Raw genomic sequence first — 21,920 nt, 5'->3', positions numbered from 1 at the left:
GAGGTTTCCTCTTGTCTCTGAGTGGTGTCAGCTCGGGGGATGGGATGATGCAGGCAAAGTGAAGTTGTCTTTCTTATCTTTTTTTGCAATTATTCTCATTGTATTTTGTTCCACTGTGTTGCTTAAATTTCTTAAATGGACTCCAGAGCTCTCCTAGAGCTGTTTTTCTTCGTGGGTAGCTATCTAATTGTTGATCATTTTGTGGGAATGAAGACTGGGGTCTCCACTAAAGGCTTTTTAAATTTGTTTTTCCTTAATGAATCAGCTCTTACTTTTAACTGTGTATTTTATTACATATCCATTTATTAATGGATTTTCTGTTTCTTCATTTCTACTTTTGTAATTTTCTTCCCCTGACTTTTCTTAAGTTTCTTTGTGTTTGTTCTTTCTTCAGATGAACACTTAAGACTATTGACAGGAGGTAAGGAAGGGGTCTGTTCTTATTTCTTAATGAAAATAATCAAAGCTGTATTGTCTCTGAATATAATTCTGTCCATATATCACATAAACTTTGGGTGATGATTCCTTGATTTCATTGTTTTTGGAACAATTTAATATTGTGTTTTTGCTTACTCTTTTTTGACTTGGTGGTTTTCCAAAAGGACTTATTTTTAAATCTCTACATAGGTGGAAGTTTTGGGGTTTTTTTCCCACCTTTATTACATTGTGTTCTGGTATTACAACCTTTACAATTTTTACATTTTGAATTTGGAAATGACCGTGGTTTTGAGGAAGTGTTTGTGTAATTATTTTTTGTAACTGTTCTAAAGTTATTTGAAAAGAAGGTGTATTCTCTGTAAGATATTTTATTTGCAGACTCTTTTCTTTCAAATACAAACTTCTTTTCCTCTGATTATGTCACACAGGTGTATATCCTACTTCACTGCCACTTCTGTTAGCTTCCACTTAGGAATTCCCTAGGACCACGATTTCAAAAATGGACTCTTTTTCTATTTCATCTCTCCCGTAATCCCACTTAAGAAGTAATACTATGACTTGATCACTTTATCAAAATACAACACAAAACACCAAGATTGTGAAATTAAATGAGTCTCTCATAGATTTTGTTGGACAGAGATTCATTTGTCCAGCGACCAAACCCTACTGTTCTTCATTACTCAAAATCTTTCTCTGCTTGGCTAATGGAATTTCTTAGTTTCACCCAGAAGCAGAGTGGTCTAGGGGGAAGAATATAGGTTTTAGATCAACACAGGCCTGGGTTTTAATCCAAATAATATTACTACCGTAACAGTTGAGTTGACCAAGTTATTTAACTTCTCTCTAAGCCTCAGTTTCCACTCCTGTAAAAACATAAAAATACAAAGCCAAGAATGAATACCCCATCAACTTTAGGGGCTGCTGGCCTTCTTGGAAAGCACCATTGTTGGCAATCTAAGGGAAGATAGGGAAGTAGGAAAAGCAAACAAAAATGGCATTTAACATATATTTTTAATACAATAAAGTTTGGAAGGCGTCTCTATTCAAAACAAATCAAATTTAGGACCTGTTCCAGTGAGAATTCCTATTTCTTGCATCCCCTCATCAGATTTTGAGGAAATGTTATATAACATCATGATCTACTAAGATAGCTTCTTCCTCAAGTTTTATATTATATATAATAGTTTTTGGTTTTGGTTTTTCTAGTTTTGAACTATCCATTACTGATTTGAAATTTTCCTTGTTCTTATATCCTTTGTACTTATGTTCTTTATTTTGTTTTTTGCAATCCTAGCAAATTCCTAACTATTGTTACATTTTTAAAAATTACTACAATGCTTAGAGACCTCTTTTAAACCTGTTTTTTAACCCATGTATATATAGGTTGGAACATAAAAAGATCTCTCAATTCTACCGCCACAGACCTTTCTACATGGTCTGTGTGAGAGGGAAGCAAATTTGTTATCATGTACTTTTAAGATAATTGAACTGAATAGCATATATTAAATTCTAAGCAAACACCTAAAAATCATGTTATCTCTAAACTGCAGTTGTCAAGAGCCGTAGTTGATGAGAAATCACTGTGAATGTCTCTGACTTTTGTCTCTGCTTTCCTCTGACTTGACTGCCTTTCTCACAGGCTCTCCCCACTTGATAGCAAAGCTTTAGGCTTATATCATACTTACAGTTAGAGATCCCAGCAAAAAAGAGGTGCTGCTTTGCGACTTCCAAAAGTGATCCTGCTTAGCTTTCATCACATACCCAGTTCCTATTCCTGAGCTAACCACTGTGAATTCTGACTGGACCTGAACTAAATTAAGCTCAAAACTCAGAAGGGAGAAGAGGTGGTTCCCAAAAGGGAAAAAAAGTTAAAAGGTATTCTAGTGCTAAAAAAGACACTAACTAGAAGACCCCAAATAAAAAGAGAATATTTCTATTCCAGGTGCCTAGTGCATTGTCTGGTTTATAGTAGACATTCACTATATAGCTGCTGTTATTAGAGTTAACTACTACTGTAGATCTACCATAACCTTTCACACTTCTCCTGGCCTCCAGGAAAGGTTTTTCTCCCTTTATTTCCAAGAATCAAGATGAATGACTACATTACCTGGGTTCTTCTGAGATTGAGGAGTGTAGATCTGTATAATCTTCACTCTTCTTAGATGGGGTTTCTCAACTGGGAAATATAATATCTGGGACTTCTAACATTTAAATCATACCTTTACTTTTTATTCCCTTTTCTCTATTGTCATCACTCTTCCTTTCATGCTGACCAGGTAATCTTTTGGTTCCAAGTGATAGAAACTTGAGTTACCTTAAATTGAAAAGAGGTTATTAGTTCAAAGATTCCCAGAAAGGTTCTACCTACAAGTCGTAGGAGGGGTAGGAATTGGGCCTCACGAATTATTGGAACCAGGCCTGAAACACTGGCAGGATTCTCCATCTCCCATCCTACTTTTCTTTGTATGCCAGCCTTACTCTCTATCTCTGCGGAACTCCTTTCTCTAAATAGGATATATGGTTCCCAACAGGTTTTACATTCTTAGCCACTAGAGTACTAAACATAATGGTCTTTCTGGTCCATGTTCAAAAAGCTCATGGGCGGGACTGATGGGTATGGTGTGACTTACTTACTCTTTCACAAACCAGTTGACTATGTAGACGGTAGGGTACTATGATAGGTTCATATTAATTAGGTACTGAGCTCTGTACTAGTCGTCTGATTATTCATACTAACCAAGTGGATAGTTGAAGGGCTAGTCCTAGAAAAGAGATGCTAGGCAAACAGTCTCACGGAGTCCGCTACACCAGAACATTGGGATTCCATGGTTTTCGTCTTGTGCTGTGTAAGCCTTCAGAGTCCTTGTCAGTCCACAGCAAAATCCGTTTCCAAGGATACTTCTCATTTATCCACCTGTGTAACTTATACTGCTAATCATAAGTACAAGCATTTCCGTCAGTGATACACCCAACAGGAACAAAAGAATAGATGGGACTTTTCCTCATGTGTCCACATAAACAGGTGCTCAGTATCTTAAATAATATTATAAAATCAGTGTTTTAAAATAGTTTCCTACTCCCAAACGACCAGCTTCTAACTTCTATTATTATCATTAGAAAGAAGACCTTGAGGCTTTGGTGGGCTCACACATTAGGTGAAAGTTTATCTTACTCTGTCAAATAATGGTTCTATTTTTACTTTCTGTTCCAGTGAGAAGGTAGATTTGGAACTTCCAAGCGCTGAGAATGAATATGTATCAACTTCAGAGGCTGATGTTGGTGGGGAACCCAAAGTGGTTTTTAAAGAAAAAACAGTGACTTCTCTTGGAGTCGTGGCAGATGGAGTGGCCCCAGTCTTCAAAAAGAGAAGAATTGAAAATGGAAAATCTAGAAATTTAAGGCAACGAGGTGATGATCAATAACTGTAAAAAAAAGCTTTTTGTACGGGCTTTTTGGACAGAATGGAGACAATACATCTTAAAAGCTCCTCTCTATTTATTTTACAGTACTTAAATGCTAAAAATTTAGACTTATTCTAAATGTAAAATAAATCTTTTTTCATGTGAAATTGATTTTTGTTCCTAAAATGGAAGCCTACCGCATTGCATTGTAATACAGTGTATTATGTTCAGTGTCTAAAAATTGCTAATTATGTCATAAGATGCTATGTATCTGTTATTTAAAACATGGAAAAGAAAGGCCTTTATTCCATTCTTACTCATATGAACATACTTGTACTGCACTGAAAATGCATTACTTTTGCATGCAGATATTATCCAAGAAATAAGAATTAGACCACATAAGAGAAGATTCACAGCCCGTGATGAGTCAGTCCTGAGGATCCTGTCAGAAGAACTGATGTAGAAAGTGTATGCATACTGGCTTGCTTTATTCAGTTTAACATCAAGGGCCAAGAACCAGGACTGAAGCTTAGGTCGTGCTTAATATGGAATGAAAATCGAACCAAAGGTAGAAGGGTGTATCTGCCTGGTTCAATGCAAAGCAACAACCATTGCTTAAGCATTTTCGCCTTGAGCCAGGCACTGTGCTAGGACCTGGAGATGTAAAGGTGAGCAAGACATATCTCTATTCTTCACGACTTCTCATTCTGACGGAGTCCTTTTTTCCCGTCATGTACTCTGTGTAGCGGCCTTATATGTACTGGATAATATTTTTTAGGGTTTATTTGAAACTGTGTAGATGAAGTCTTGAACAAAAATAGCAAGGTCTCTGACTTCAGTAAAAGGTTTTAGTGTTCCTTTAGACAAATTGGAAATTTTCCATTTCCTGGTGAAGTTTCTTAAAAAGTGGCATTTTCTTATTTAATCCATTTGAAGTAGGTACCTTCCCTTTATTATTCCAAATTCTTAAAATTATATTTTTTATAAATTGTACAGTAGTTAACATTTGGTAGTATTTGTCTTTTTAAGGTTACTAGTGTACATGTAAGAAAATTATAGCTTATTAAAAACTTTATGAAAGAGTAAATTAAATATATTTTTTTTTCTTCTAATACTGATCAGTGTCAACTTAGCATTGGTGAGACAGATAGTATTTGGAGACTTGTCTTTATATTTGTTCAGTATACTTACTTGGCTATTTCACGAATGTATAGTGTTACAGAGAAGTATTTTACATTCTCCAAGCCCATTTGTCATCTAGCTAATAAGCAGTGCACTTTGGTGCTTGACTCTCCTCAATTGGAAAAGATAATAAGATATAAATGGAGTACTGCTATATTTTACCCACATATTTAGCTCATACAAAATAAACAATCTGAGGACATTTTTAAAACCACACCTCATTATGTGAAGTGTTTCTCTTTGATGCATTCTTTAAATTATCTCCTTTACCTTTGTAACAAGACAGTATTCTCAGAAGTTTAAAGGCAGTTCACCTTAAACTGAAACTGGTTTTAAGGATTGCTCAGAAAAGACTTGACAAACACAAAAATTTTAGTAAATCAAATCATGAGAAATAATACTTTTCTATTTGCTTTGAAAGAATAAGTAGAGAATATACCAGCTTCAATTACTGGATTTTTGCAGAAGTTAAATATTTGATATCATGTCTACCATTACACCTTTCTATTATATTGTTTTGCCTATATTTTTGTATGGTTAGGAGATTATAAAGTCAATGTATTTTTATTATATATAAATATTCTAAACAATAGAGAAATAAGTGTTTAAAAAAAAGTCCCAGTAATCTGACCCCTCCCCCATGGCCACTGTGGGTTTTTGTTTTGTTTTGTTTTGTGTTTTTTTTTGCTAAGCATGTTAATATTGTGGGTATATGTGGATAACCCTTATGACACCTGGATCTATGAGGTCTGGTTTCTGGATGAAATCGTATTCAAAGAAGCATAATCCAAACAGTCAAAAGCAGTTTTTGTTTTTTAATGCAATTTTTATAACTTCTGAAAACTGTACTGGGGAAAACAACCAGATTTTTAAGTATTGAAAAACTGTAATAATTAAAATAGTATGGTACTTGCTCACCCATCATACATAAACTAGAGTTTGTTTCTGGTTGTCTGTTATTGTACCAGCACCACACTGGTTTCATTATCGTGTTTCCATAGTATGTTTTAACATCTGGTGAAGCAGATACCCTCATAGTACCTTTCGGTTTAAAAATGTTCATATCTATTCATTATTTCAAGTTGCCACCTCTGCCTTCCCCCCAAAACTCTGTGATCCCATACCACACCTACTGAGTTGGTAATAGCTGGCATAATTGTTTTTCACATTGATTCTTCTCATCTATCAACATTGTCCTTTCAGTTAGTCAGTTTTCTTAGGTCTCTCTAAAGTTGTGTAGTTTTCTCTCTAATGGGCCCTATTCGTTTCTTAAAATGTAAGCTTTCTGAGGGCGCCCACATCGTAAGTACATGGCATACTGTAAGCAGTTAATATTTTTTAGTGAATGAATGAGAAAATAGAAGAAAAAGAGCAAAAAAAAGAAATACAGATGACTCAAAACTACAAGTGGATGTCATTTTTCACCAGATTACCAAACATCAATTTGTTAATGTTGGTGAAGTTGTGAGAAAATAGGTGATCTTGTACACTATTAAAGTATATGCATTAATCTTTTAAATTTTTCTGTATTTTATTATGTTTTTACATCTCAAAAAGTTTGCAGGCTGAGAGACTTCTTCTCCCAAGGTTAGCCCTTCTTAGAACAAAGGGCCTGCCCAGGAGCACATCTTTCACATACAAACCAGCCAATTCCAAGTCTGTGGCCCCAACCACCTCCTTATCTAATTCTCACACACCAATAAAATATTCCCTCTGCTCTAAAATCATCCCAGGGCCAGATACCAGGCAACTAGAGGCCACTTCTATAGCCCAGAGACCACTTGAATTGTTCAAACGAGCCAATCCTAAACTTTACTCTGCCCTACGTCGCCTCTTCCAAACAAACTCTGTTGAAGACATTGGCCTAGACTTTCCCCTTGCTCCCGTCTTCTGCCAAATCTGGTGTTTCCCCTGTAGCCCTGAGTGGCACATGATCACCTCCTCTCTGAGATCTGTGAGTATAATAAACTTCCTCCTCCCAAGCCCCATTCTCGTCTCTTGTGGCCACACCTACTTTTACCATTCCATATCCAACATGCACATTTGTAGAACAGTACACATGGATACAACTTCTAATAGAGAAAGTTTTCAAAATACCAAAATTTGGGCTTGCCTGGTGGCGCAGTGGTTGAGGGTCCGCCTGCCGATGCAGGGGACGTGGGTTCGTGCCCCGGTCCGGGAAGATCCCACAGGCCGCGGAGCGGCTGGGCCCGTGAGCCATGGCCGCTGAGCCTGCGCGTCCGGAGCCTGTGCTCCACAACGGGAGAGGCCACAACAGTGAGAGGCCCACGTACCGCAAAATAACAAACGAAACAAAACAAAATACCAAAATTTAAAAGCACGTATCTATTAACTGGGTAATTCTGCTTCCAGAAATTTATTATAGGTATTCTCACACATGTTAGAAATGACAGGCCTAAGGCTAATCTTATTTCTAAATAAGCAATTTGAAAAAACCTTAGGGTCTATCAATATAAAACTGTTAAATCGGTTGCATTTCTTTATACTAACAGTGAAATTCAGAAAGGGAAAGTAAAAGAAAATCCCTTTTAAAATCACATCCAAAAAAAGGAAAATACTTAGGAATAAACCTGACCAAGGAGGTGAAAGACTTACAAGCTGAGAACTATAAAACATTAATAAAAGAAATTGAAGGTGATTTAAGAAATGGAAAAATATCCCATGCTCTTGAATGGGAAGAATTAATATTGTTAAAATGCTCATACTACCCAAAGCAATCTACAGATTTAATCTTATCCCTATCAAATTACCCATGACGTTTTTTACAGAACTAGAACAAATAATCCTAAAATTTATATGGAACCATAACAGACCCAGAATTGCCAAAGCAATCCTGAGGGAAAAAAACAAAGCAGGAGGCATAACCCTTCCAGACTTCAGACAATACCACGGTTATTGTACAATGACTACGAAGCTACAGTAATCAAAACAGTGTAGTATCGGCACAAAAACAGACGTGGACCAATGGAACAGAACAGAGGCCAGAAATAAACCCACACACCTTCAGTCAATTAATCTTTGACAAAGGAGGCAATAATATACAATAGGGAAAAGAGTCTCTTCAGCAACTGGTGTTGAGAAAGCCTGACAACTGCATGTAATCAATGAAGTTAGGACACACCCTCACACCATCCACAAAAATAAACTCAAAATGGCTTAAAGACTTAAATATAAAGCATGACACCATAAACCTCCTAGAAGAGAACATAGGCAAAACATTTTCTGATATAAGCCGTACCAGGGTTTTCTTAGGTCAGTCTCCCAAGGCAAGAGAAATAAAAGCAAAAAAAACCCAAATGGGACCTCATCAAACATAAGCTTTTGCCCAGCAAAGGAAACCATAAATAAGATGAAAAGGCAACCTATGGACTGGGAGAAAATATTTGCGAATGATGCAACCGACAAGGGCTTAATTTCCAAAATATACAAACAGCTCATACAACTTAATAACAACAACAAAAAAAACCCAAACATCCCAATCAAAAAATGGGCAGAAGACCTAAATAGACATTTCTCCAAAGAAGAAATACAGATGGCCAACAGACACATGAAAAGATGCTCAACATCACTTATTATTAGAGTAATGCAAATCAAAACTACAATGAGGTATCTCACCTCACACCAAGTCAGAATGGCCATCATTAAAAATAACAAATGCTGAAGAGGGTGTGGAGAAAAGGGAACCCACTGTTGGCAGGAATGTAAATTGGTGCAGCCACTGTGGAGAACAGTATGGAGGTTCCTCAAAAAACTAAAAATAGAATTTCCATATGATCCAGCAATCCCACTCCTGGGCATATAACCAGAAAATATAAGATGCATGTACCCCTATGTTTATAGCAGCACTATTCACAATAGCCAAGACAGGGAAACAACCTAAATGTCCATCGACAGAGGAACGGATAAAGAAGATGTGTGTGTGTATGTGTGTGTGTGTGTATATATATATATACACACATTACATATACAATGGAATATTACTCAGCAATAAAAGAGAATGAAGTAATGCCATTTGCAGGTACATGGATGGACCTGGAGATGATCATACTAAGTGAAGTAAGTCAGAGAAAGACAAACATCACATGATATCACTTATAGATGGAATCTGAAAATTGATATCAATGAACTAATTTACAAAAGAGAAACAGACTCACAGACTCAGAAAACAAATTCATGGTTACCAAAGGGGAAAGTTGGGGGGAAGGGATAAATTAGGATGTTGGGATTAACATATACACTCTAATACATATAAAATAGATAACAAGGACCTACTGTATAGCACAGGGAACTCTACTCAACACTCTCTAATAACCTATATGGGAAGAGAATCCGAAGATGAATAGATATATGTATATGTGTAACTGAACAAGATGCTGTACACCTAGAAAAAACACAACATTGTAAATCAACTTTATTCTGATAAAAATTAAATTAAAAAAAAAAAGTAGTAACGAGACCCAAGGTTTTGGGTGTTTGTTCTGGCATATTCCACTCTAATTTCAACCCAGGAACACGACTTCCTCTAAGGCTCTGGTTGCCCAAGTGACTAGAGTTGGGTATGAAGAAATCCTGCCACCTTATAGCCGTTCCCATAACAGCAAGTTTAAAACCAGTGCTTTGAGGCACTTAATATTCACAAGGACTGATATATATATATATATATATATATATATAAAACTGGTTAGGGACTTCCCTGGTGGTCCAGTGGTTAAGACTCCACACTTCCACTGCCGGGGGGCACAGGTTCAATCCCTGGTTGGGGAACTAAGATCCCACATGCCACGCAGCGCAGCCAATAAAAAAACAAACAAACAAAAAAAACTGGTTAAATTGCAAAGGCCCTCCCTGTGCTTTTTGGATTGATCTGCAAGATACATTGTTAGGTAAAAGAAGCAGAAAGATTCAAAAAAGGAAGAAAAGTGCACTGGTTGAAGACAAAAGTTCTAGCGCCAGACTGACTCATTGCCGATTCCTATTCTGTACCTAATAGACCTTGGTTAAGACTTAGGCAAGTTATTTAATCTCTCTATGGCTCAATTTTCTTAGGTAAAAGGGAATTTTTAGAACAGTTTTAAGTTCACAGCAAAATTGAAAGGAAGGTACAGAGAGTTCCTATATACCCCTCGTCTGCACACATGCACAGCCTCCACCAATATCAATATCCTTCACCCAAGTGGTACACTGTTTACAACTGATGAACCTATACTGACACATCATAATCACCCTAAGTCCATAGCTTACATTAGCATTTACTCTTGGTGCGTACAGTTCTCAGATATTCTGTTCCAGTGTTGTGGCTGTGGTTGTTTTTTGTTTGTTTTCCTTTTATTTCTTTGCATTTCACTTTGGGAGGTTTCTATGGACATACCTTCAAGCTGGCTGCTAACTTGACCATGCCCAGACTACTGAAGAGCTCATCAAAGGCATTCTTCATTTTTACAGTGTTTTTTATTTCTAGCATTTCCTTTGGAATCTTTGAATTTCCATCTCCCTGTTCCCACATGTTGCCCACTTTCTCCATTAGAGCCATTAGCACATCAATCATAGTTATTTTAAATTCCTGTTCAGATAATTCCTCTAGAAATTCCTTCTTGAATAGGATCTGAGCCTTTGCAGTTCTTTCAGCTGAAATCCTTTGTTACGATACCGGAATCGTATCAATGTGGTGGTAAAGTTTAGCGCAAGGGAAGCAGTCTATAATCTGATGATTAAGTCTCAGTCTTTTGGTGAGCCTGTTTCCCTGGGTTGAGACCTTCACAAATGCTTCTCAGCTTCCCCTCTCCCCCACGTAGGTGATACAGGAAGACTGGAGGGTCCTGGAGTTGAATATTTCCCTTCTTCCCTGCTCACATTAGCTATGGCTCTGGTAAAGCGGTTTCCCCTGATAGCAGGCCTTAATATGAAAAATGATACTCTTGGGGATATTTCAAAATGCTTCTTCCCCTGGGCATATTTCAAAAGGATTAATTTTCCCAGACCAAACAAGAGGGAACTCTTCTCAGGTCTTCACTAGGAGAACAGACAATGCTCCCGGAGAGTAAAATTAAAGACTGGGCTCCCAGGAGTTAACTCTAAACTAGTCCACACTCAGCCTCCAGCAATTCGTCAATTACCTTTTGAATATTTCTATCAGTCCTGGTCCGGTGCTTCTACTTCAGGTAAGCTGACTTTTGTTCTCTGTATTTATCTGTCTCTCCAATATGGGGGAATGGTGGATTGTCCTGTGACCTCAGTCCTCTGACTGATCTAAGAAAAGTTCTTGATTTTTAAGTTTGTTCAACTTATTTCTTCTTGTGAGGGCTGGAGTGATGACTATAAGCTCTTTACATGTTAAAGCTATGGCTCTACCAATTTTAAATGGCACTTGTTATGAATAGAATCGTGTTTTTCCAAAGTAATATGTTGAAGCCTTAACTCCCCAGTACCTCAGAATATGACTGAATTTGGAAATAGAACCTTTAAGTTAATTAAGTTAAAATGAGGCAATTAGCATGGGCCATAATCCAATATGATTATTGTTCTTGTAAAAAGAAGACATTAGGATATACAGAGAGAGACACCAGGTATGCACACCCACACAGAAAAGACCATGCCAGGACATACCAAGAAGGCGGCCATCTGCAAGCTGAGAGGTGCCTCAGGAGAAACCAACTCTGCTGGCACCTTGATCTCAGAATTCTAGCCTCCAGAGCTGTTAGGAAATAAATTCCTGCTATCAAAGCCACTCGGTGTGTGGTATTTAGTTATGGCAGCCCTAGCAAATTAATACAACACTGTAGATTTGAGACATTTGTGACAGAGTTTTTAAGGTCCTAATTTTTTTATTTAAAACTTCAAGATTTGTTCCAGATGGCAGAGTAGAAGGACATGCACTCACTCCCTCTTCCGAGAGCACCGGAATCACAACTAACTACGGAACAATCATCAACAGGACGACACTGGAACTCACCAAAAAAGATATCCCACATCCAAAGACAAAGGAGAAGCCACAGTGAGATGGTAGGAGGGGTGCAATCACAATAAAATTAAATCCCATAATCACTAGGTGGGCAACTCACAAACTGGAAAACAATTATACCACAGAAGTCCACCCACTGGAGTGAAGGTTCTGAGTCCCACATCAGGCTTCCCAACCTGGGGGTCCGGCAACAGGAGGAAGAATTCCCAGAGAATCAGACTTTGAAGGCTACTGGGATTTGATTGCAGAACTTCAACAGGACTGGGGGAAACAGAGACTCCACTCTTGGAGGGCACACACAAAGTAGTGTGCACACCAGGACCCAGGGGGAAGGAGCAGTGACCCATAGGAGAATGAACCAGACCTACCTGCTACTACTGCAGCATCTCCGGCAGAGGCAGGGGGTGGCTGTGGCTCACCGTTGGGACAAGGACACTGGCAGCAGAAGTTCTGGGAAGTACTCCTAGGTGTGAGCCCTCCCAGAGTCCGCCATTAGCCCCACTAAAGAGCCCGGTAGGCTCCAGTGCTGGGTTGCCTCAGGCCAAACATCCAACAGGGAGGGAACCCAGCTCCACCCATCAGCACACAAGTGGTTTAAAGTTTTACTGAGCTCTGCCCACCAGAGCAATGCCCAGTTCTACCCACCATCAGTCCCTCACATCAGGAAGCTTGCACAAGCCTCTTAGACAGCCTGATCCACCAGAGGACAGACAGCAGAAGCAGGAAGAACTATAATCCTGCAGCCTGTGGAATGAAAACCACATTCACAGAAAGATAGACAACATGAAAAGGCAGAGGACTATGTACCAGATGAAGGAACAAAATAAAACCCCAGAAAAACAACTAAATGAAGTGGAGATAGGAAACCTTCCAGAAAAAGAATTCAGAATAAAGATAGTGAAGATGATCCAGGACCTCGGAAAAAGAATGGTGGCAAAGATCGAGAAGATGCAAGAAATGTTTAACACAGACCTAGAAGAATTAAAGAACAAACAGAGATGAACAATACAATAACTGAAATGAAAAATACACTAGAAGGAATCAATAGCAGAATAACTGAGGCAGAAGAACGGATAAGTGACCTGGAAGACAGAATGGTGGAATTCACTGCCATGGAACAGAATAAAGAAAAAAGAATGAAAAGAAATGAAGACAGACTAAGAGACCTCTGGGACAACATTAAACGCAACAACGTTCGCATTATAGGGGTCAAGGAGGAGAAGAGAGAAAGGACCCTAGAAAATATTTGAAGACATTATAGTTGAAAACTTCCCTAACGTGGAAAAGGAAATAGCACCCAAGTCGATGAAGCACAGAGAGTCCCAGGCAGGATAAATCCAAGGAGAAACATGCCAAGACACATAGGAATCAAACTGACAAGAATTAAAGACAAAGAAAAATTATTAAAAGCAACAAGGGAAAAACGACAACGTACAAGGGAGCTCCCACGAGGTTAACAGCTGATTTCTCAGCAGAAACTCTACAAGCCAGAAGGGAATGGCACGATATATTTAAAGTGATGAAAGGCAAAAACCTACAACCAAGATTACTCTACCAAGCAAGGATCTCATTCAGATTCAACAGAGAAATCAAAAGCTTTACAGACAAGGAAAAGCTAAGAGAATTCAGCACCACCAAACCAGCTATACAACAGACGCTAAAGGAACTTCTCGAAGTGGGAAACACAAGAGAAGAAAAGGACCTACAAAAACAAACCCAAAATAATTAAGAAAATGGTAACAGGAACATACATATCGATATTACCTTAAATGTAAATGGATTAAATCCTCCAGCCAAAAGACACAGACTTGCTGAATGGATACAAAAACAAGACCCACATATATGTTGTCTACAAGAGACCCACTTCAGACCTAGGGACACATACAGACTGAAAGTGAGGGGATGGAAGAAGATATTCCATTCAAATGGAAATCAAAAGAAAGCTGGAGTAGCAATACTCATTTCAGATAAAATAGACTTTAAAATAAAGAATGTTACAAGAGCTAAGAAAGGCACTATATAATGATGAAGGGATCAATCCAAGAAGAAGATGTAACAATTATGCACATATATGCACCCAACATAGGAGCAGTTCAATACATAAGGCAAATGCTAACAGCTATAAAAGAGGAAATTGACAGTAACACAATAATAGTGGGGGACTTTTAACACCTCACTTACACCATTAGACAGATCATCCAGACAGAAAATTAATAAGGAAACACAAGCTTTAAACGACACCATAGACCAGATAGATTTAATTGATATTTATAGGACAGTCCATTCGAGAACAGCAGATCACACTTTCTTCTCAAGTGCACATGGAAAATTCTCCAGGATAGATCACATCCTGGGTCACAAACCAAGCCTCAGTAAATTTAAGAAAATTGAAATCATATCAACCATCTTTTCCCACCACAACACTATGAGATTAGAAATCAATTACAGGGAAAAAAACGTAAAAACCACAAACACATGGAGGCTAAACAATACGTTACTAACTAACCAAGACATCACTGAAGAAATCGAAGAGGAAATCAAAAAATACCTAGAGACAAATTACAACGAAAACACGACCAACCAAAACCTATGGGAGGCAGCAAAAGCAGTTCTAAGAGGGAAGTTTATAGCAATACTATCCTACCTCAAGAAACAAGAAAAATCTCAAATTAACAATCTAACTTTACACCTAAAGGAACCAGAGAAAGAAGAACAAACAAAACCCGTAGTTAGTATAAGGAAAGAAATCATAAAAATCAGAGCAGAAATAAATGAAATAGAAACAAAGAAAACAATAGCAAAGATAAATAAAACTAAAAGATGGTCTTTGAGACGAAAAATAAAATTGAGAAACCTTTATCCAGACTCATCAAGAAAAAGAGGCAGAGGACTCAAATCAATAAAATTAGAAACGAAAAAGGAGAAGTTACAATGGACACCGCAGAAATACAAAGCATCCTAAGAGACTACTACAAGCAACCCTATGCCAATAAAACAGACAACCTGGAAGAAATGGACAAATTCTTAGAAAGGTATAACCTTCCAAGACTGAACCAGGAAGAAACAGAAAATATAAACAGACCAATCACAAGTAATGAAATTGAAACTGTGATTAAAAATCTTCCAACACAGACCTACTACAGAATGGACTTGAGGATACAGGGAGGGGGAATGTTAAGCTGTGACAAAGCGAGAGAGAGGCATGGACATATATACACTACCAAACGTAAGGCAGATAGCTAGTGGGAAGCAGCCGCATAGCACAGGGAGATCAGCTCGGTGCTTTGTGACCGCCTGGAGGGGTGGGATAGGGAGGGTGGGAGAGAGGGAGACGCAAGTGGGAAGAGATATGGGAACATATGTATATATATAACTGATTCATTTTCTTGTGAAGCAGAAACTAACACACCATTGTAAAGCAATTATACTCCAATAAAGATGTTTAAAAAAATTTTTTTAAAAATCTTCCAACAAACAAAAGTCCAGGACCAGATGGCTTCACAGGTGAATTCTATCAAACATTTAGAGAAGAATTAACAGCCATCCTTCTCAAACTCTTCCAAAAAGTTGCAGAGGAAAGAACACTCCCAAACACATTCTATGAGGCCACCATCACCCTGATACCAAAACCAAAGATTCTACAAAAAAGGAAAATTACAGACCAATATCACTGATGAATATAGATGCAAAAATCCTCAACAAAATACTAGCAAACAGAATCCAACAACACATTAAAAGGATCATACACCATGATCAAGTGAGATTCATTCCAGGGATGCAAGGATTCTTCAATATACGTAAATCAATCAATGTGATACACCATATTAACAAACTAAAAATAAAAACCATATGATCATTTCAACTGATGCAGAAAAAGCTTTTCACAAAATTCAACACCCATTTATGATTTAAAAAAACTCTCCAGAAAGTAGGCATAGAGTGAACCTACCTCAACATAATAAAGGCCATATATGACAAACACACAGCAAACATCATTCTCAACGGTGAAAAACTGAAAGCATTTCCTCTAAGATCAGGAAGAAGACAAGGATGTCCACTCTCGCCACTACTATTCAACATAGTTTTGGAAGTTCTAAACACAGCAGCCAGAGAAAAAAAAGAAATAAAAGGAATACAAATAGGAAAAGAAGAAATAAAACTGTCACTGTTTGCAGATGACATGATACTATACATAGAGAATCCTAAAGATGACACCAGAAAACTACTAGACCTAATCAATGAATTTGGTTAAGTTGTAGGATACAAAATTAATACACAGAAATCTCTTGCATTGCTGTACACTAACAATGAAAGATCAGAAAGAGAAATTAAGGCAACAATCCCATTCACCACTGCAACAAAAAGAATAAAATACCTAGGAATAAACCTACCTAAGAAGGTAAACGACCTGTACTCAGAAAACTATAAGACACTGATGAAAGAAATCAAAGATGACATAAACAGATGGAGAGATATACCATGTTCTTGGATTGGAAGAATCAATATTGTGAATATGACTATACTACCCAAAGCAATCTATGGATTCAATGCAATCCCTATCAAATTACCAATGGAATTTTTTATAGAACTAGAACAAAAAATCTTAAAATGTGTATGGAGACACAAAAGACCCTGAATAGCCAAAGCAGTCTTGATGGAAAAACATGGAGCTGGAGCAATGAGACTCCCTGACTTCAGACTATACTACAAAGCTACAGTAATCAAGACAATATGGCACTGGCATAAAAACAGAAACATAGATCAATGGAACAGGATAGAAAGCACAGAGATAAACCCATGCACCTATGGTCAACTGGTCTATGACAGGGGAGGTGGGGATATACAATGGAGAAAGGACAGTCTCTTCAGTGAGTGGTGCTGGGAAAACTCTACAGCTACATGTAGAAGAATAAAATTGGAACACTCTCTAACACCATACACAAAAATAAACTCAGGGTTGATTGGAGACCTAAATGTAAGACCGGACACTATGGAACTCTTGGAGGAAAACATAGGAAGAACACTCTTCGACATAAATCACACCAAGATCTTTTTTGACCCACCTCCTAGGGTAATGGACATAAGAACAAATGGGACCTAATGAAACAGAAGCTTTTGCACATCAAAGGAAACTATAAACAAGACGAAAGGACAACCCTCAGAATGGGAGAAAATATTTGCAAATGAATCACTGGACAAAGGATTAATCTCCAGAATATATAGACAGCTCATGCAGCTCAATATTAATAAAACAGACAACCCAATCAGAAAATGGGCAGAAGACCTAAATAGACATTTTTCCAGGGAGGACATGCAGAAGGCCAAGAGGCACATGAAAGCTGCTCAGCATCACTAATTATTAGAGAAATGTAGATCAGAACTACAGTGAGGTATCACCTCACACCAGTTAGAATGGGCATTATCAGAAAATCTACAAACAACAAATGCTGGAGAGGGTGTGGAGAAAAGGGAACCCTCTTGCACTGTTGGTGGGAATGTAAACTGATACAGCCACTGTAGAGAACAGTATGGAGGTTCCTTAAAAAACTAAAAATAGAATTACCATATGACCCAGCAATCCCACTACTGGGCATATACCCAGAGAAAACCATAATTCAAAGAGACACATGCACCCCAATGTTCATTGCAGCACTGTTTACAATAGCCAGGTCATGGAAGCAACATAAATGCCCATCGACAGACAAATGGATAAAGAAGATGTGGTGCATATGTACAGTGGAATATTACTCAGCCATAAAAAGGAACAAAACTGGGTCATTTGTAGAGGCGTGGATGGACCTAGAGTCTGTCATACAGAGTGAAGTTTGGTGGCAGCAGAGGGACTGAAGGAGACTTCTGATGGCTTCAGGGACAATGAAAAACACAGGTGGCAAGCAAAAACAGCATTGATCTGGTGTCCCTGGAAGTTCTTCCAAGTGACCTAGCAAGACCAGAACAGCTTGGAAGAAACAGCCTGCCTACTCAATCATCCCATGCTGTCAGAAAGGACTTCTAGATTCAGCATCTTCACGTGTGCCGTGTTCCAAAACTATCACTCAGCGGCAGAGGCAACAGAACTACCATCACCTCTTGAGCTGAGCCGGTCTGCGAGGCTGCTTGGCCCCAGAGCCTAAAGATCCAGAGAAGCTGAAGAAGGTTCTCTAAAGCCGTGGGGCCACCACGGAAGCCACTGCCAGGAGCTGAGACGTGAGGCTTCTCGTTGGCCGTTCATGAAGCAATACAGCCACTCTAGAGAGGAAGGATTTTTAGCTGTCACACCCAGGTCTTTTGCTAGTGGAATCGAGGGGGCCTGAATGCAGTGGGTTGAGAAAGTTTGAGAGAAAACTTAGAGTCAGCGAGTGTAGACAACACTTTCAGGTAATTTTATTGCCAAAAGGGTGAAGAGAGCAAAAAAACAGGGAAGTAAGTGGCTGGCAAAGTCAATGAAAGTTCTTCTTTTTTAAAGATAGAAATAGTAGGGCTTCCCTGGTGGCGCAGTGGCTGAGAGTCCGCCTGCCGATGCAGGGGACACGGGTTCGTGCCCCGGTCCGGGAAGATCCCACATGCCGCGGAGCGGCTGGGCCCATGAGCCGTGGCCGCTGAGCCTGCGCGTCCGGAGCCTGTGCTCCACAACGGGAGAGGCCACAACAGTGAGAGGCCCGCGTACTGCAAAAAAAAAAAAAAAAAGAAAAAAAAGAAATAGTAGCACTTGGGATGTATGATTCAGAGTTGCATGGACTATTATGGATATATCTCAAAAGCATAATGAGCAGTGAAAAAAGCAAGTACAGAATAGTACAAATATGATATATTTTTTTTAGAAATATGTCTTTTTAAAATAAATTTGTTTGGTTTTGGCTCTGTTGGGTCTTCGTTGCTGCGCGCGGGCTTGCTCTGTTTGCGGCGGGCAGGGCCTGCTCTTCATTGCAGTGCACGGGTTTCTCATTGCGGTGGCTTCTCTTGTTGAGGAGTGTGGGCTCTAGGTAAATGTAATATATGCTCATTGTAAAAAATTCCAATAATCAAGTGTATGAGGGAGAAAGTTAAGGTGTTTGCCTAACCTCCTCTGACAACTCCTGCATCCAGAGGTAACCAGCCACTGTCTAGAGTGTATCCTTCCAGATATTTCTTTTGGACACCTACATGCATGTGATTTTGTTTTGATTTTTGTTTTTATAAAAATGAGAGGGCTTCCCTGGTGGCGCAGTGGTTGAGAGTCCGCCTGCCGATGCAGGGGACACGGGTTCGTGACCCGGTCTGGGAAGATCCCACATGCCGCGGAGCGGCTGGGCCCGTGAGCCATGGCCGCTGAGCCTGCGCGTCCGGAGCCTGTGCTCCGCAACGGGGGAGGCCACGGCAGTGAGAGGCCCGCAAACCGCAAAAAAAGAAAAAAAATGAGAATCACCAGGGAATTCCCTGGCAGTCCAGTGGTTAGGACTCCACACTTCCACTGCAGTGGGCCCAGGTTCCATCCCTGGTCGGAGAACTAAGATCCCGCTAGCCAGTCAGAGCGGCCAAAAAAAAAAAAAAAAAAAATGGGAATCACCGTAAGCGTGTTATTCCTCAACTTGATTTTGCTCTGAACAATGTATCATAGACATCATACCAGTCTAGATTCTTGGTTGCAAACAACAGAAACTTCCTCTGGTTAATTTTAAAAAAAAAAGAAAGAAAGAAAGAAAAAGGAATTTGTTGGAAAGGCAAAGAACCAGCTCAGAAAATGTGCAGGAAAACCAAGATTTCTCAGGCAGCTAGAACTAAAGTCAAAATCAAGTCAGAGCAAAATCAGTAAGTCTAGTAACATATTTCGGGGAAACGGCACCATTACACATTGCTGGTGGAAGCATAAATTGGTGTAAACTTTCTGGGGGGGGGATTTTGTAATACCTCATCAAAATTCCAAATGTACATATCCTTTGAGAAATTTATCCTACAGATATTTTGGCAGAGGCATGAAAGATCACAAGTACAAGGGTATTCACAACAGCATTGTTTGTAAGAGCAAAAGATTGTACATCACCCAAGTATCCACCAATACAAACTGACTGAATTATAATACCTTTGTATGTATGTATGTAGTGTCTACTCTGTAGCTATAAAACAAAGAATGAACAGGTTCCTGACTTAGGATACAGAATATGCTTCAAGATCAGAAGTAGCTTATATAGTATGATGCCATTTTAGTAAAAAAAAAAAAAAAAAAAAAGGTTGGGGGAAGAGAAAGATTCACTTACTGTTGTGTATGTCCATAAAATATTTCTGGAAGGATACACACACAAAATTAAGAACATTGGAAAATAAAACCAGGTGTTTACGGGACAGGGATAAGAAGGATGGGAGAAAAGAGGGGGGACCTTTCCTTTGTACTCTTTGAATTCTGAACCAACTGTATATAATACTTTTTTTTTTAACTGATTTTTTCTTTCTTTTTTTAAAAATTGAGGTAAAATTGGTATATAACATACTGGTTTCATGTGTACAACGTAACACATTTGACATTTGTATACACGATCACCACAATAAGTCTAGTTACCATCTGTCACCATACAAGTGACCCCCTTCACCCATTTCACTCTTCCTCACAACACCCTTCCCCTCTGGTCACCACCCATCTGTTCTCTGTATTTATGAGTTTGGTTTGGTTTGTTCATTTGTTTTGGTTTTAGATTCCACATATAAGTAGTATTTGTCTTTCTCTCTCTCACATATTCACTTAGCATAATCCCCCCAATGTCCATCCATGTTGTCACAAATGTGTAATACAAATTTTGAAAGTTAAAAAGCCACATTAAAGGGTCTTATTTATATGCTGTTACTCTCCTGCCCCAGCACATAGATGTTCTTTCCACTACTGCTGCCATGACCAGAAAGAATTCTAAATACGCTGTTTCTTTGTGTCACTTCTTGAGATTCAAAGTCCTAGAAAAGAACATACACGCTCATAAATTTTGCCCACAAGCTCTCTGCCAGGAGTCTGGGAAAGTACCTACCTGCAAACTTTTTTGCTTTTGTAGAAAAGCCCTGTCCCTAGGAGACTTGAAACAGTCTCAGGCTGTCCAAACAGGAAGGGGTTTCAGAAGTCACACAGTCCAGATAACAACAAATTCAATGGCAACAACTTTCCACATCAAAACGCACAGATCCACCTCATTCTTTTTAATGGATGCATATAATTCTGTAGTATAAATGTTTGTTTACTGAATTTTTGTTTATATGTTTAGGATCCAAATATTTGCTGATGAACATTAATGGCGTTTTAAATATGTTGCTATTATAAATAATATGGTAATAAGCATCCTTGTATATATATAGCCTCTTTATCATATTAATTTGCGCACATGTACAGTTATGTTGGGAGAACTTTTTGTGAAATAAGAAAGTATGGCAAAATCATATAAAATCATATCTATAGTATGATATATAAAGTCTATGTAAGAAAACACTTTCAATAAAAGACTGGAAGTGTACCAAAATGAAAATAATCCAACCTGGAACATGAAAGGAACATGAAAGGAACATGTCAGTCTAAATCTATAAAATCTTGAGTGTTCCCCTTATTAGATGAGAGTGAAGCAAAGACCTTGGTTAAGCATCGAAACACATTTGAGTCAAAAGGAAAATGTTCTTCAAATCCAGCGAGCAAGTGAGCAATCAAGAATAGACTAAAAAATGTATGAACATTTTGCTTTGAGAGGTTAAATTTTATTGTCTTTGAAGAGCTCCTTAATATACATAAAAAGAATTCTAATTTTGCCCCCAAAATAAGTTGTATTATAACTTGTTACTCCAAAAAGGATCTATATAATCTATTTCTTTTTAATTTTTTTTAATTTTTATGTTTTTTATTGGAGTAGAGCTGATTTACAATGTTGTGTTAGTTTCTGCTGTACAGCAAAGTGAGTCAGTTACACATATACATA

General features: G+C 38.4%; 1 protein-coding gene across 2 annotated transcripts in view; it reads left to right on the top strand.

The window, feature by feature from the left end:
- The window catches only part of WBP4 (WW domain binding protein 4), a 33,148-nt gene extending 27,190 nt beyond the window's left edge, over positions 1-5,958 (top strand). For both annotated transcript variants that reach the window (XM_059995558.1, XM_059995556.1), the window contains exons 10-11: positions 3,650-3,846; positions 4,208-5,958. In XM_059995558.1, coding sequence (XP_059851541.1) covers positions 3,650-3,846; positions 4,208-4,302 — 292 coding nt within the window. In that variant the 3' untranslated portion in view covers positions 4,303-5,958. The remainder of the gene's footprint in view (positions 1-3,649; positions 3,847-4,207) is intronic.
- Positions 5,959-21,920: the final 15,962 nt, after the last annotated feature.

This window comes from Delphinus delphis, chromosome 18 (assembly GCF_949987515.2).
Source record: "Delphinus delphis chromosome 18, mDelDel1.2, whole genome shotgun sequence".
Classification (NCBI taxonomy): domain Eukaryota; kingdom Metazoa; phylum Chordata; class Mammalia; order Artiodactyla; family Delphinidae; genus Delphinus; species Delphinus delphis.
This window is presented reverse-complemented; position numbering and strand designations above follow the sequence as displayed.